General features: G+C 42.9%; 1 protein-coding gene across 2 annotated transcripts in view; it reads right to left on the bottom strand.

Annotated features, from left to right (window-relative positions):
- Positions 1-8,550, bottom strand: part of rrn3 (RRN3 homolog, RNA polymerase I transcription factor) — a 34,734-nt gene extending 26,184 nt beyond the window's left edge. The window contains exons 1-3 of one of the 2 annotated variants that reach the window (XM_073060497.1): positions 8,454-8,550; positions 464-532; positions 15-120 (exon numbers count right to left, since the gene is read on the bottom strand). In XM_073060497.1, coding sequence (XP_072916598.1) covers positions 15-107 — 93 coding nt within the window. In that variant the 5' untranslated portion in view covers positions 108-120; positions 464-532; positions 8,454-8,550. The remainder of the gene's footprint in view (positions 1-14; positions 121-463; positions 533-8,453) is intronic. The other variant, XM_073060498.1, reaches the window with a different exon arrangement.
- Between the last annotated feature and the right edge of the window lie 3,665 nt (positions 8,551-12,215).

Genomic DNA, 12,215 nt, shown 5'->3' with positions numbered 1-12,215 from the left:
TTTAATTGGTTTACCTGCTTATACTTTTTCAGAGTTTCAGAAACAGTTCCACCAAATCGAACAGTTTTCCTTGGTGGGGAATTAAGGAATTCACTCTCCCCCAACATTGTCAATGAAAACCTTCAGAAAATTAGAAACAATTATTTGTCAATTGTATATAGCTCCCTTTCTAAATCTATAACACATTAATTTCCTCAAAGATCTGCCATTCAATTCTTGTAAACCATAGCCCAATTGTCAACCTCCTTTCCTCAATTCAACATATCTCCTTGTCAAGAACGCTTAAGCACCAGTCTATTATGTGGAGCTTGTCAAATGCCTTCTGCGCATCTAAATAAACTGCACCTATATGTTCCTTTCTATGAACACTAGTTGTTACAGCCGCAAAGATTTCTAGCAAATTTGTCAAATGATTAAATCTTTGTAAAACCATGTTGATTGGTTTGATTACATTAAAACTTACCAAATGTCTAGCTTTTTCTTGCTTGATTAGTAACGAGAGCATCTGCTGGACCTCCACAGGAGGGTTTAACTGGTGGGGGGGGGGGGGAGGAGAATGCAAATCAGAAGTGAGGCAGATGAGACAAAATTCAATGTCAGTGTCTGTAGATGAGACAGGCAGCAGCACGACAGGGAGTGAAGAAAGAATGTTGAATTAAATTGCAGTTACTTCAACACAAGAGGCCTGACAGGTAAAGCAAATGAACTGAGGACATGAATAGCTGCATTGGATATTATGATTACAGAAACAAGGCTAAGGGAGGGGCAAAGCTGGCAGCTAAATGTTCCAGGGTATGGGTGTTCTGGTGGATGGAGGTGGAGGAAAAGGAGGGTGAGTTTCATTTCTGATTAAGAATAATGTCAAAGTAATAGTCTAAGATGAAATTACTTGAAGATCATCCAATGAGACTTTATGGGTGAAATTAGAACAGGGCAGTCACTTTGTTGTACTATAGGCTCACTCATAGGCAATGGGAACTAAAGGAACAAATCTGCAGGGAGATTGCAAGAATAATCGGGTTTTCAGAGTAGAGGATGTTAACTTTCCTTATATAGACTATAAAAGGCATAGTGGTAAGGGCTTAGATGGTATGGAATTTGTTAAGTGTGTTCAGGAAAATTCTCTCAGACAATATACAGAAGGCCCTACTAAGGAGATGACAAAGCTTGATTTACTCTTGGGAAATAAGGCAGGACAAGTTACTGAGGTGTCAACAGAAGAGCACTTTGGGACCATAGATCATAGTTCTATTAGTGGCAAAATATTTATTTATTTAGAGATACAGTGCAGAATAGGCCCTTCCAGCCGTGTTGTCCAGCAACCACCACCAACCTCTGATTTAACCCTAACTTAATCACAGGTCAATTTACAATGACAAATTAACCTACTAACATGTCTTTGGACTGGTCCACAAGATTCAAATTGGGGGTAATTTTGCCAGTATTAAAAAGATCCTTGCAAAAAGTTTATTGGAATAGGTTGCTTGCAAGCAATGAGAATTGGGAAGTATGTGGGAGGTGTCAGAAACTCAAGATCTGCATGTTCCTGGTAGAGTGAAGGACAAGGCTGTCAGGAACCCTGGATGAGGAATATTGATGCTCTTGTCAGGAAAAATTAAGCATAGGTCAGGCATTATAGGTGGTTTGGGTCATGGAGGGCTTTTGGGGATACAGGAGTACACTCAGAAGGGCAAAAAGAGGGCATGAGACAGGGCGACGAAGTATGCTTCAAAGAGATTTTGTAAGTGAAAGAGAAGATTGGTAGCTCTGGTTGGCAGCTTGTTTGTAGCCACTGTGTGTGAATACTTTGAAAAGGTGATTTTCTTCTTGAGGTCTATGCCACTGGAAACATTTATGGTTTACTGGAAAGGGACGAATATGGACCAAATCCTCGATTACCATAGCAATCACCTCAACTGCCACAAACCAAGTTACACTTGAATACTATTCAACCAAGTGGAAACAAACTGCAGTAGCATAGACCTCAAGAAGAAAGGAGAAAATCACCTTTTCAAAGAACTCATATTCAATGGCTATCCAAAATACAGTGGCATGCAAAAGTTTGGGCATGCCTGGTCAAAATTTCTGTTACTGTGAATAGCTAAGTGAGTAAAAGATGAGCTGATTTCCAAATAACAACGTTAAAGATGACACATTGCTTTAATAGTTTAAGCAAGATTACATTTTTATTTCCATCTTGCAGAGTTTCAAAATAATAAAACAAGTAAATCGGCCCAAAGCAAAAGTTTGGGCACCCTACATGGTCAGTACTTAGTAACACCCCCTTTGGCAAGTATCACAGCTTGTAAACGCTTTCTGTAGCCAGCTAAGAGTCATTCAATTCTTGTTTGTGGGATTTTTGCCCATTCTTCCTTGCAAAAGGCTTCTAGTTCTGTGAGATTCTTGGGCTGTCTTGCATGCACTGCTCTTTTGAGGTCTATCCACAGATTTTCGATGATGTTTAGGTCAGGGGACTGTGAGGGCCACGGCAAAACATTCAGCTAGTGCCTCGAGGTAGTCCATTGTGGATTTTGAGGAGTGTTTAGCATCGTTACCCTGTTTTACCCTCTTTTCATCTTCAGCTTTTTAACAGATGGTGTCATGTTTGCTTCCAGAATTTGCTGGTGTTTAATTGAATTCATTCTTCCCTCTACCAGTGAAATGTTCCCCGTGTCACTGGCTGCAACACAAGCCCAAAGCATGATCGATCCACCCTCATGCTTAACAGTTGGAGAGGTGTTCTTTTCATGAAATTCTGCACCCTTTTTTCTCCAAACATACCTCTGCTCATTGCGGCCAAAGAGTTCTATTTTAACTTCATCAGTCCATAGGACTTGTTTCCAAAATGCATCAGGGTTGTTTACACGTTCCTTTGCAAAATTCTGACGCTGAATTTTGTGGTGAGGACGCAGGAAAGGTTTTCTTCTGATGACTCTTCCATGAAGGTCATATTTGTGCAGGTGTCGCTGCACAGTAGAACAGTGCACCACCACTCCAGAGTCTGCTAAATCTTCCTGAAGGTCTTTGCAATCAAATGGGGGTTTTGATTTGCCTTTCTAGCAATCCTACGAGCGGTTCTCTCGGAAAGTTTTCTTGGTCTTCCAGACCTCAACTTGACCTCCACCGTTTCTGTAAACTGTCATTTCTTAATTATATTATGAACTGAGGAAACAGCTCCCTGAAAACGCTTTGCTATCTTCTTATAGCCTTCTCGTGCTTTGTCAGCATCATTTATTTTAATTTTCAGAGCGCTAAGCAGCTGCTTAGAGGAGCCCATGGCTGCTGATTGTTGGGACAAGGTTTGAGGAGTCAGGGTATTTATAAAGCTTTGAAATTTGCATCACCTGGCCTTTCCTAACGATGACTGTGAACAAGCCATAGCCCTAACAAGCTAATTAAGGTCTGAGACCTTGATAAAAGTTATCTGAGAGCTCAAATCTCTTGGGGTGCCCAAACTTCTGCATAGTGCTCCTTTCCTTTTTCTCACTCTAAAATTGTACAAAACAAAAATAATACACTAATCTTGCTTAAAATGTTGAAAAGAATGTTTCATCTTTAACTTTATGACTTTTGGAGATCAGTTCATCTTTTACTCATATAGCTATTCACAGTAACAGAAATTTTGACCAGGGGTGCCCAAACTTTTGCATGCCACTGTACTTCATCAGGTGTCTTGTCTGGAGAAATAGCCATTTAACTCCTACTGAACAGGCAAGAAAGCTAACCCAACCGTACATCATCAATATTTCCCAAATGACAGCAAGACTACTCCAACTACAAGGAATAATGGTAGCACACAAACCCAGCACAACTATCAAAACACCTGTCTCGAGACCCAAAGATCCAACAGACCACATGGAGAGAACAAACGTAATACACCAAATCCAATGTGGAGGCTGCCCCAAACACTCTGTAGGACAGGTGGGGAAAAAACTACCCACAAGACTACATGAACATCTGCTAGCCGTAAGAAGACATGATCCTCTGTCACTCATCTCAGTACATGAAGACCAAGAAGGACAGAAGGACATCTGGGTAACTACAAAAACCCTAGCAGAAGCACAAAACAAGAAATCAAGAGAATTCTTAGAAGCTTGGTTCTCAATGGAAAACACTATTAACAAGCATATTGAACTGGACACAATTTATGAACCTTTGCAACTGCAGGATCGGGACTGAGGGATGAGCTGCAGACACCAGAGGAACGATCACTCACAACGACTGATAACCAGGGAAACGGGCCAGAGTAAATCATTCAGCTATGGTTGGCCGGGACCCAGAAGCCAACCAAACAGAACAATGAGTCGGACCAATATAAACCCAAGCACCCCACAGCAACAACACTCAATATCACCTCAACAAGGCAATGAAACATTTGCAACCTAACCTGCAAGCTTGGCAAACAACCTTACAAACATGATTTTATATGTATATCAAGGGAGAAAAAGAGTAACCAAAGAGAGAATAGCACCTCTCTTTGTGTGGAGCCTCAGGAGACGGGTGAGGTCCTCAATGAATATGTCTCTAGATTTTATGTGGAGAAGAATATGACAACCTTGGAACTTGCGATAATTTATAGGGATGTCTTGGTGATAGTCCACATTATGGCATAGGAGGTACTGGATGTCTTAAAACATATGAAGGTAGGCAAGTCACCAGGTACATCCAAGCGTACTGTGGGAAGCTACAGAAGAAGTTCTGGGAGCCCAGGCTGAGATATATATGCATCAGCATTAACAACGGTGAAGTGCTGGAAGACTGGAGGGTGGCTAATGTTGCGTCTTTATTTAAGAAGGACTGCAAAGAACAACATGGGAATCACAAACTAGTAAGCCTGACATCTGTAGAGGGTAAGATACTAAAGGAGATTCTGAGGTTTAAGATATGCCAGCCTTTGTAAAGACTGGCATGATTGGTTGAAAAGGGATAGTCAGAATGGCTTTGTGCATGGGAGATCATGTGTCACAAATTTGAGTTCTTCTGAAAAAGTAACCAAGTTTGATGAAGGCAGGGTGTTACACATGGTTTACATGGACTTTAGTAAGACCTTTGATAAGGTTCCACATGGTAGGCTGCTATAGAAAGTTAGGTCACATGGGATCGCGGGAGAGCTAGCTAATTGGATACAGAACTGGCTTGATGGTGAAAGCACAGGGTGATAATGGAAGCTTGTTTATCAAAATGGAGGTCTCTAACTATACCAGACAGCATTTTTTTTTTTTTTAAGTGTTGATTCCTCAAATTTTTTCGTGGTTATGACAGACCACTTGAATCTGAACACAAATAAAATTTCAGTTTACTTATATCATGTAGGAATTTGGAGAAACGAGAAATTATCTTTTACTGTATACTTAATTGCACAACGGTGCTGACACTTTGCAATAGTTCAGCTAAGCTAAAAATGTTTTGTTGATGATTTTCATTTGTTTCACTAATTTTACACCCAAAGTTGAGCTCATTGGCTTTCTTAATAAGAGGAGTCATGCTCCATCTTTGAGATTTAAGAATATACTCACCACAAATACAACAGAGAATATCACAGCTTTTTTTTTTTAAAACACTGGCAAGACATTTTGCTATTACTAATACTCCTGAAAACACAATTACTTTATTAGAATGAGTACACACAATATGCTATGGGCGTAAAGCATGAGCATCAATATCATCACAATCCGATATACATGTAAATGCAATGCATAGAACAGTGTGTGCATGATGCTTTTATACCCTAAATCTGTCCTGCCACGCAGCATCTGCCCTGCCTAGGCACGCCCAGGCATGCCTGGATAAGACAGAAAATTTTCCAGCTTACATTGTGAGCAATATTATAACTGACTTGAATTATGAACTGAAATAAAAATATAGGTAATTTCCAAAGAATGGTGCAGGATAGTAAAGTTTCATGGTGGTTTTCATAATCAGCAGCCCAAAATCCTTAAGATACACCAAAAGTATTCAGGAAGCAAAGTCTTTGTTCTTCAGTGCTATTGGTATTCCCCAGGTGTTGGTATTAGTTCCACTACTATTTGTCACCTATATCAATGATTTGTAGGATCAAGTGCTATTGACAGTGAAAGTGGATATCAGGATTTACTGAGGGATCTTGATCAGCTGGATAAGTCAGGGGTCACCAACCATTTTTTGCACTGCAGACCAGTTTAATATTGACAATATTCTTGCGGACTGGCCGATGGGGGGGGGGGGGGGGGGGTGTTAATCATGATCGGAATACAGCAATACTCAAAAGGGGTTCCTTATGTCCAGTCTATTCCGCAATTTAGTTTTCGTGGCTCTCAGCACTTGCTTCTGTCCTGCTTGCTCATGTTTTTTTCCACTCAAAAAACTCAACGGGTTTGTCTTTAAGTGCAGGGTGCTTGGACTCAAGGTGCCGAAGCAGTTTTGAAGGCTTCATTGCCTCATTAGACAGCCTCCAGGCCTGAATGCCATGGCCAGGTGCGGCTGGTCGTGGGTGGGGTGAGAGGACAAGGTAAGGGCCGGAGGTCCCCGTACCGGGGCTGCGAAGGTCGCAGTCTGGTAAGAGCGACCGACAGGACACGTGCCCGCCCCCCCTTGTCGGTAGATAGGATCTATCGGCCGTCAAAAGTTTGGCTTGAGGGATGATTTTCAGTAGATTGCAGCGAGGTAGCTGCTCTGCTACTTACGAAACGCTGAGCCCGAATTAGGTCGTCTGCGAATATTTTAGCACCGGGTTCCCCATGAACATTCAGTGTGGTAAATAGGTTTAGAGGCAGCGCTGATCTGTCCGTGTGAGGCCAACCAGTGACCCCTGGCACGAGGGTATCACTGCATTTAGGCAACCAATGACCTCGCATGTGTTCAAGTTCCAACAGTGGACATGACAGGGAATGAGGAAAGGTGCAGCGGACTCGTATTGTTTCAATCACCAAATCATATGGTTTCCTCGCGGCCCCGTAGCACATGCTTTGCAGCCCAGTGGTTGGGGACCACTGGGATAAGTGAGCCGAGGAATGACAAATAGACTAAGAACAAAGTGTTGCAATTGGAAAAACAAATCAAGGTAGGATATTCATAGTAAACAGTATAAACTGGAGAATATTATAGAACAGAGGGACCAGAGGATGGCCCGTATATGGAATGAACTGTTTTCGAAAAAGGGTGTAGTTCTTTCCCGGCATATATGACTAGTAACCTCTTTCCTGGCTTCAAGCTGAGTACAGGTATCGATTATAACCAACAGAATCGTGTCTGGGTAAGTCTAGTAATACCATCAGACTAAACTTGCCCAGGCATCATCCCTGAAGATGGCAGAGTCTGTCACCAAAATTGATACCTGTACCCGGCCTGAAGCCGAGAAGAGCCTTCTGGGCTGTTTTTGTTGTTCTTCCCCTCCACCATTCCATTCCTGAATGGACATTACACCCATGAACAGCACCTCACTACTTTTTCGCACTATTTAATCTAGCTCTTTAATATATACACTACTGTAATTTACAGTTTATTTTTGTATTATTACATTTTGCTATGTACTGCTGCCACCTGGACAACAAATTTCATGACATGCTGGAGATATTAAACCTGATTCTGATTCATAGGAAGTGGTTGAAGCAAATACATTAATGACATTTAAAAGGTACTTGCGTAGGTATGGATAGGAAAGGTTTACAGATACAGGCCAAATGCTGGATAAAAGGACCAACTTTGATGGATATCTTGGTTGGTACAGATCAAAAGCAGGAATCAGCCTGTGACAACACTATAGGATTCAACTTGCCAGCAACCGATGTTAAGAGCCTGATCATCTCGAGGAACAATCGGTCAAAAGTTTATTGAACCTCTTTGATCTACCCTTGGCAAGAAGACTGACGTTTGCACTAACACATTTACTCTTTTACATAACTTTTCACAAGAAAAGCCATCAAACTATTCGCTTTCCTAGTTGCGTGCTCCACTTGTATAGTAACCGTGGTTCATCTACAAAGCCACTGGAATCTACTGTGTCCCCAAGCAAGTCAGTATGTAACATCCAGTCAAATCGACTTAAAACCAACCCTCAGCCTTATCCTTAGAGAGGAAACGCCAGGACCGTTTATGTCTTCGCTCCCCTTTCCCCAGGTGGCTGCCCGAACGTCTGTAATCACGGATGGAAGGCTAACTGTGCCAGAGCTGAGACGGGGGTCGGGGGTCGGGGGTCGGAGGTGGGGATAACGGCCGGAGTTCGGCCACTCACCGCGGGCAGGGATCGCGTGCTCGGCGGAGGGGGGGAGGGCACGGTCGCGCTCTCGCCCGAGGGTGGGAGACGGTGACCGGCGGCGTGTCGCATGCTCGCCGGTCACTCACTTCTGCAGCGCCCATGAACCAGGCCTGCAGCCCTCTCTCCACCGGCTTCAGACTCCGGTTCGGATTCCCACTCGCCCCCAGAGCCAAGAGGCGCCCGCTACCATCGGGCGAGTAGGTGCCGCTGCCTCACGTACCTGTGACGGGCTAATCCAGAACCGTGTGCTCGGTTTATCTGCCGCCAGCACAGGCGACCGGCCTCCGCGCCATGCTCCCACCCGGAAACACTAGCACTTCTTCCGGAAGAACATCACCAGATGGCTGCCCCGCACAGCCAGAAACTCCCCTCCCTCAGCACTTCGTCTATCATGGTGTAAAACCGAGGGAGCTGTAAATATTCAGCAGGTCGTGCCGTGTGAGCGAAGAGAGAAAGTACTAACCTTAAAGTCGATGAGTGCTTTACCAGAGCTTCAGTACGATATCCGTTTGAAAAGAGATTCACTAATTTCTGAATTGAAAAGGTGATCCTATCATGAGCAGCGAAATAGTTTAGATCCATTTTCTTTGCAGTTTAGAAGAATGGATGAAATAAATGATAGATATGAAATCGTGACTGGGTAAATGTCAAGATGTTTCCACTAATGGGAAGTGTTGAATGATAGCACAAGAAATACACACTTTCTTCCTCTGAGTCCACATCCCAGAGATGTACATTTGGCTACTGTAAATTAAAGATAGTGTGGATGAGTGGCAGAATAGGTTAGAGGGAAAAATAGCAAGGTAATGGGAATGCTTTGTGAGCCAGTGTGGACTGAGCTGATATGGAAATAATGTTGGTCAGATACATAAGGATAATCCCATGGGAGAGCCAGATAAAATGAGGAAATAGTGGGAAGAATTGCAGGAAATACTTTGGCTAATAAGTAGAGGTGATCACATTCAGCTGGACAATACAAGAGCTGGGTACTTCACACTCAGTGGATACTTTATTAGGTACACCTGTACACCAGTGTATTAATGCAAATATCTAATCAGCCAATCATGTGGCAGCAACTCAATGCATAAAAGAATGAAGGCATAGAAACATGGAAAATAGGTGCAGGAGTAGGCCATTCGACCCTACACCACCATTCAGTATGATCATGGCTGATCATCCAACTCAGAACCCTGTACCTGCTTTCTCTCCATACCCCAGGATCCCTTTAGCCACAAGGGCCATATCTAACTTCCTCTTAAATATAGCCAATGAACTGGCCTCAACTGTTTCCTGTGGCAGAGAATTCCACAGGTTCACCACTCTCTGTGTGAAGAAGTTTTTCCTCATCTCGGTCCTAAAAGGCTTCCCCTTTATCCTTAAACTGTGACCCCTCATTCTGGACTTCCCCAACATCGGAAACAATCTTCCTGCATCTAGCCTGTCCAATCCCTTTAGAATTTTATACGTTTCAATAAGATCCCCCCTTAATCTTCTAAATTCTAGTGAGTATAAGCCTAGATGATCCAGTCTTTCTTCATATGAAAGTCCTGCCATCCCAGGAATCAATCTGGTAAACCTTCTCTGTACTCCCTCTATGGCAAGAATGTCTTTCCTCAGATTAGGGGATCAAAACTGCACACAATATTCTAGGTGCGGTCTCACCAAGGCCTTGTACAACTGTAGTAGAACCTCCCTGCTCCTGTACTCAAATCCTCTTGCTATGAATGCCAACATACCATTTGCCTTTTTCACCGCCTGCTGTACCTGCATGCCCACCTTCAATGACTGGTGTACAATGACACCCAGGTCTTGTTGCATCTCCCCCTTTCCTAATCGGCCACTGTTCAGATAATAATCTGTTTTCCTGTTCTTGCAACCAAAGTGGATAACCTCACATTTATCCACATTAAATTGCATCTGCCATGAATCTGCCCACTCACCTAACCTATCCAAGTCACCCTGCAACCTCTTAGCATCCTCCTCACAGCTAACACCGCCGCCCAGCTTCGTGTCATCCGCAAACGTGGAGATGCTGCATTTAATTCCCTCGTCTAAGTCATTAATATATATTGTAAACAACTGGGGTCCCAGCACTGAGCCTTGAGGTACCCCACTAGTCACTGCCTGCCATTCTGAAAAGGTCCCGTTTACTCCCACTCTTTGCTTCCTGTCTGCCAACCAATTCTCTATCCACATCAATACCATACCCCCAATACCGTGTGCTTTAAGTTTGCACACTAATCTCCTGTGTGAGACCTTGTCAAAAGCCTTTTGAAAATCTAAATAAACCACATCCACTGGCTCTCCCCTATCCACTCTACTAGTTACATCTTCAAAAAGTTCTATAAGATTCGTCAGACATGATTTTCCTTTCACAAATCCATGTTGACTTTGTCCGATGATCTCACCCCTTTCCAAATGTGCTGTTATCACACCTTTGATAACAGACTCTAGCATTTTCCCCACCACCGATGTCAGACTAACCGGTCTATAATTCCCCGGTTTCTCTCTCCCTCCTTTTTTAAAAAGTGGGGTTATATTAGCCACCCTCCAATCCTCAGGAACTAATCCAGAATCTAAAGAGTTTTGAAAAATTATCACTAATGCATCCACTATTTCTTGGGCTACTTCCTTAAGCACTCTAGGATGCAGACCATCTGGCCCTGGGGATTTATCTGCCTTTAATCCCTTCAATTTACCTAACACCACTTCCCTACTAACATGTATTTCCCTCAGTTCCTCCATCTCACTAGACCCTCGGTCCCTTACTATTTCCGGAAGATTATTTATGTCCTCCTTAGTGAAGACAGAACCAAAGTAGTTATTCAATTGGTCTGCCATGTCTTTGTTCCCTATGATCAATTCACCTGTTTCTGACTGTAAAGGACCTACATTTGTCTTGACCTATCTTTTTCTTTTCACATATCTATAAAAGCTTTTACAGTCAGTTTTTAGGTTCCCTGCCAGCTTTCTCTCATAATCTTTTTTCCCTTTCCTAATTAAGCCCTTTGTCTTCCTCTGCTAGTCTCTGAATTTCTCCCAGTCCTCAGGTGTGCCGCTTTTTTTTGCTAATTTATATGTTTCTTCTTTGGACTTGATACTATCCCTAATTTCCCTTGTCAGCCACGGGTGCACTACCTTCCCTGGTTTATTCTTTTGCCAAACTGGGATGAACAATTGTTGTAGTTCATCCATGCGATCTTTAAATGCTTGCCATTGCATATCCACCACCAACCCTTTAAGTATTATTTGCCAGTCTATCTTAGCTAATTCACGTCTCATACCTTCAAAGTTACCCTTCTTTAAGTTCAGAACCTTTGTTTCTGAATTAACTATGTCACTCTCCATCTTAATGAAGAATTCCACCATATTATGGTCACTCTTACCCAAAGGGCCTCGCACGACAAGATTGCTAACTAACCCTTCCTCATTGCTCAATACCCAATCTAGAATGGCCTGCTCTCTAGTTGGTTCCTCGACATGTTGGTTCAGAAAACCATCCTGCGTACATTCCAAGAAATCCTCTTCCTCAGCACCCTTACCAATTTGGTTCACCCAATCTATACGTAGATTGAAGTCACCCATTATAACTACTGTTCCTTTTTTGCACGTATTTCTAATTTACTGTTTAATGCCATCCCCAACCTCACCACTACTGTTAGGTAGCCAATACACAACTCCAACCAGCGTTTTCTGCCCCTTAGTGTTATGCAGTTCTACCCATATCGATTCCACATTCTCCAGGCTAATGTCCTTCCTTTCTATTGCGTTATTCTCCTCTCTAACCAGCAATGCTACCCCACCTCCTTTTCTTTCCTGTCTATCCCTCCTGAATATTGAATATCCCTGGAAGTTAAGCTCCCATCCTTGGTCACCCTGGAGCCATGTCTCTGTGATCCCAACTATATCATATTCATTAATAACTATCTGCACATTCAATTCATCCACCTTATTACGAATGCTCCTCGCATTGACACACAAA

The sequence above is a fragment of the Hemitrygon akajei genome, chromosome 11 (assembly GCF_048418815.1).
Source record: "Hemitrygon akajei chromosome 11, sHemAka1.3, whole genome shotgun sequence".
In the NCBI taxonomy this organism is placed as follows: domain Eukaryota; kingdom Metazoa; phylum Chordata; class Chondrichthyes; order Myliobatiformes; family Dasyatidae; genus Hemitrygon; species Hemitrygon akajei.
This window is presented reverse-complemented; position numbering and strand designations above follow the sequence as displayed.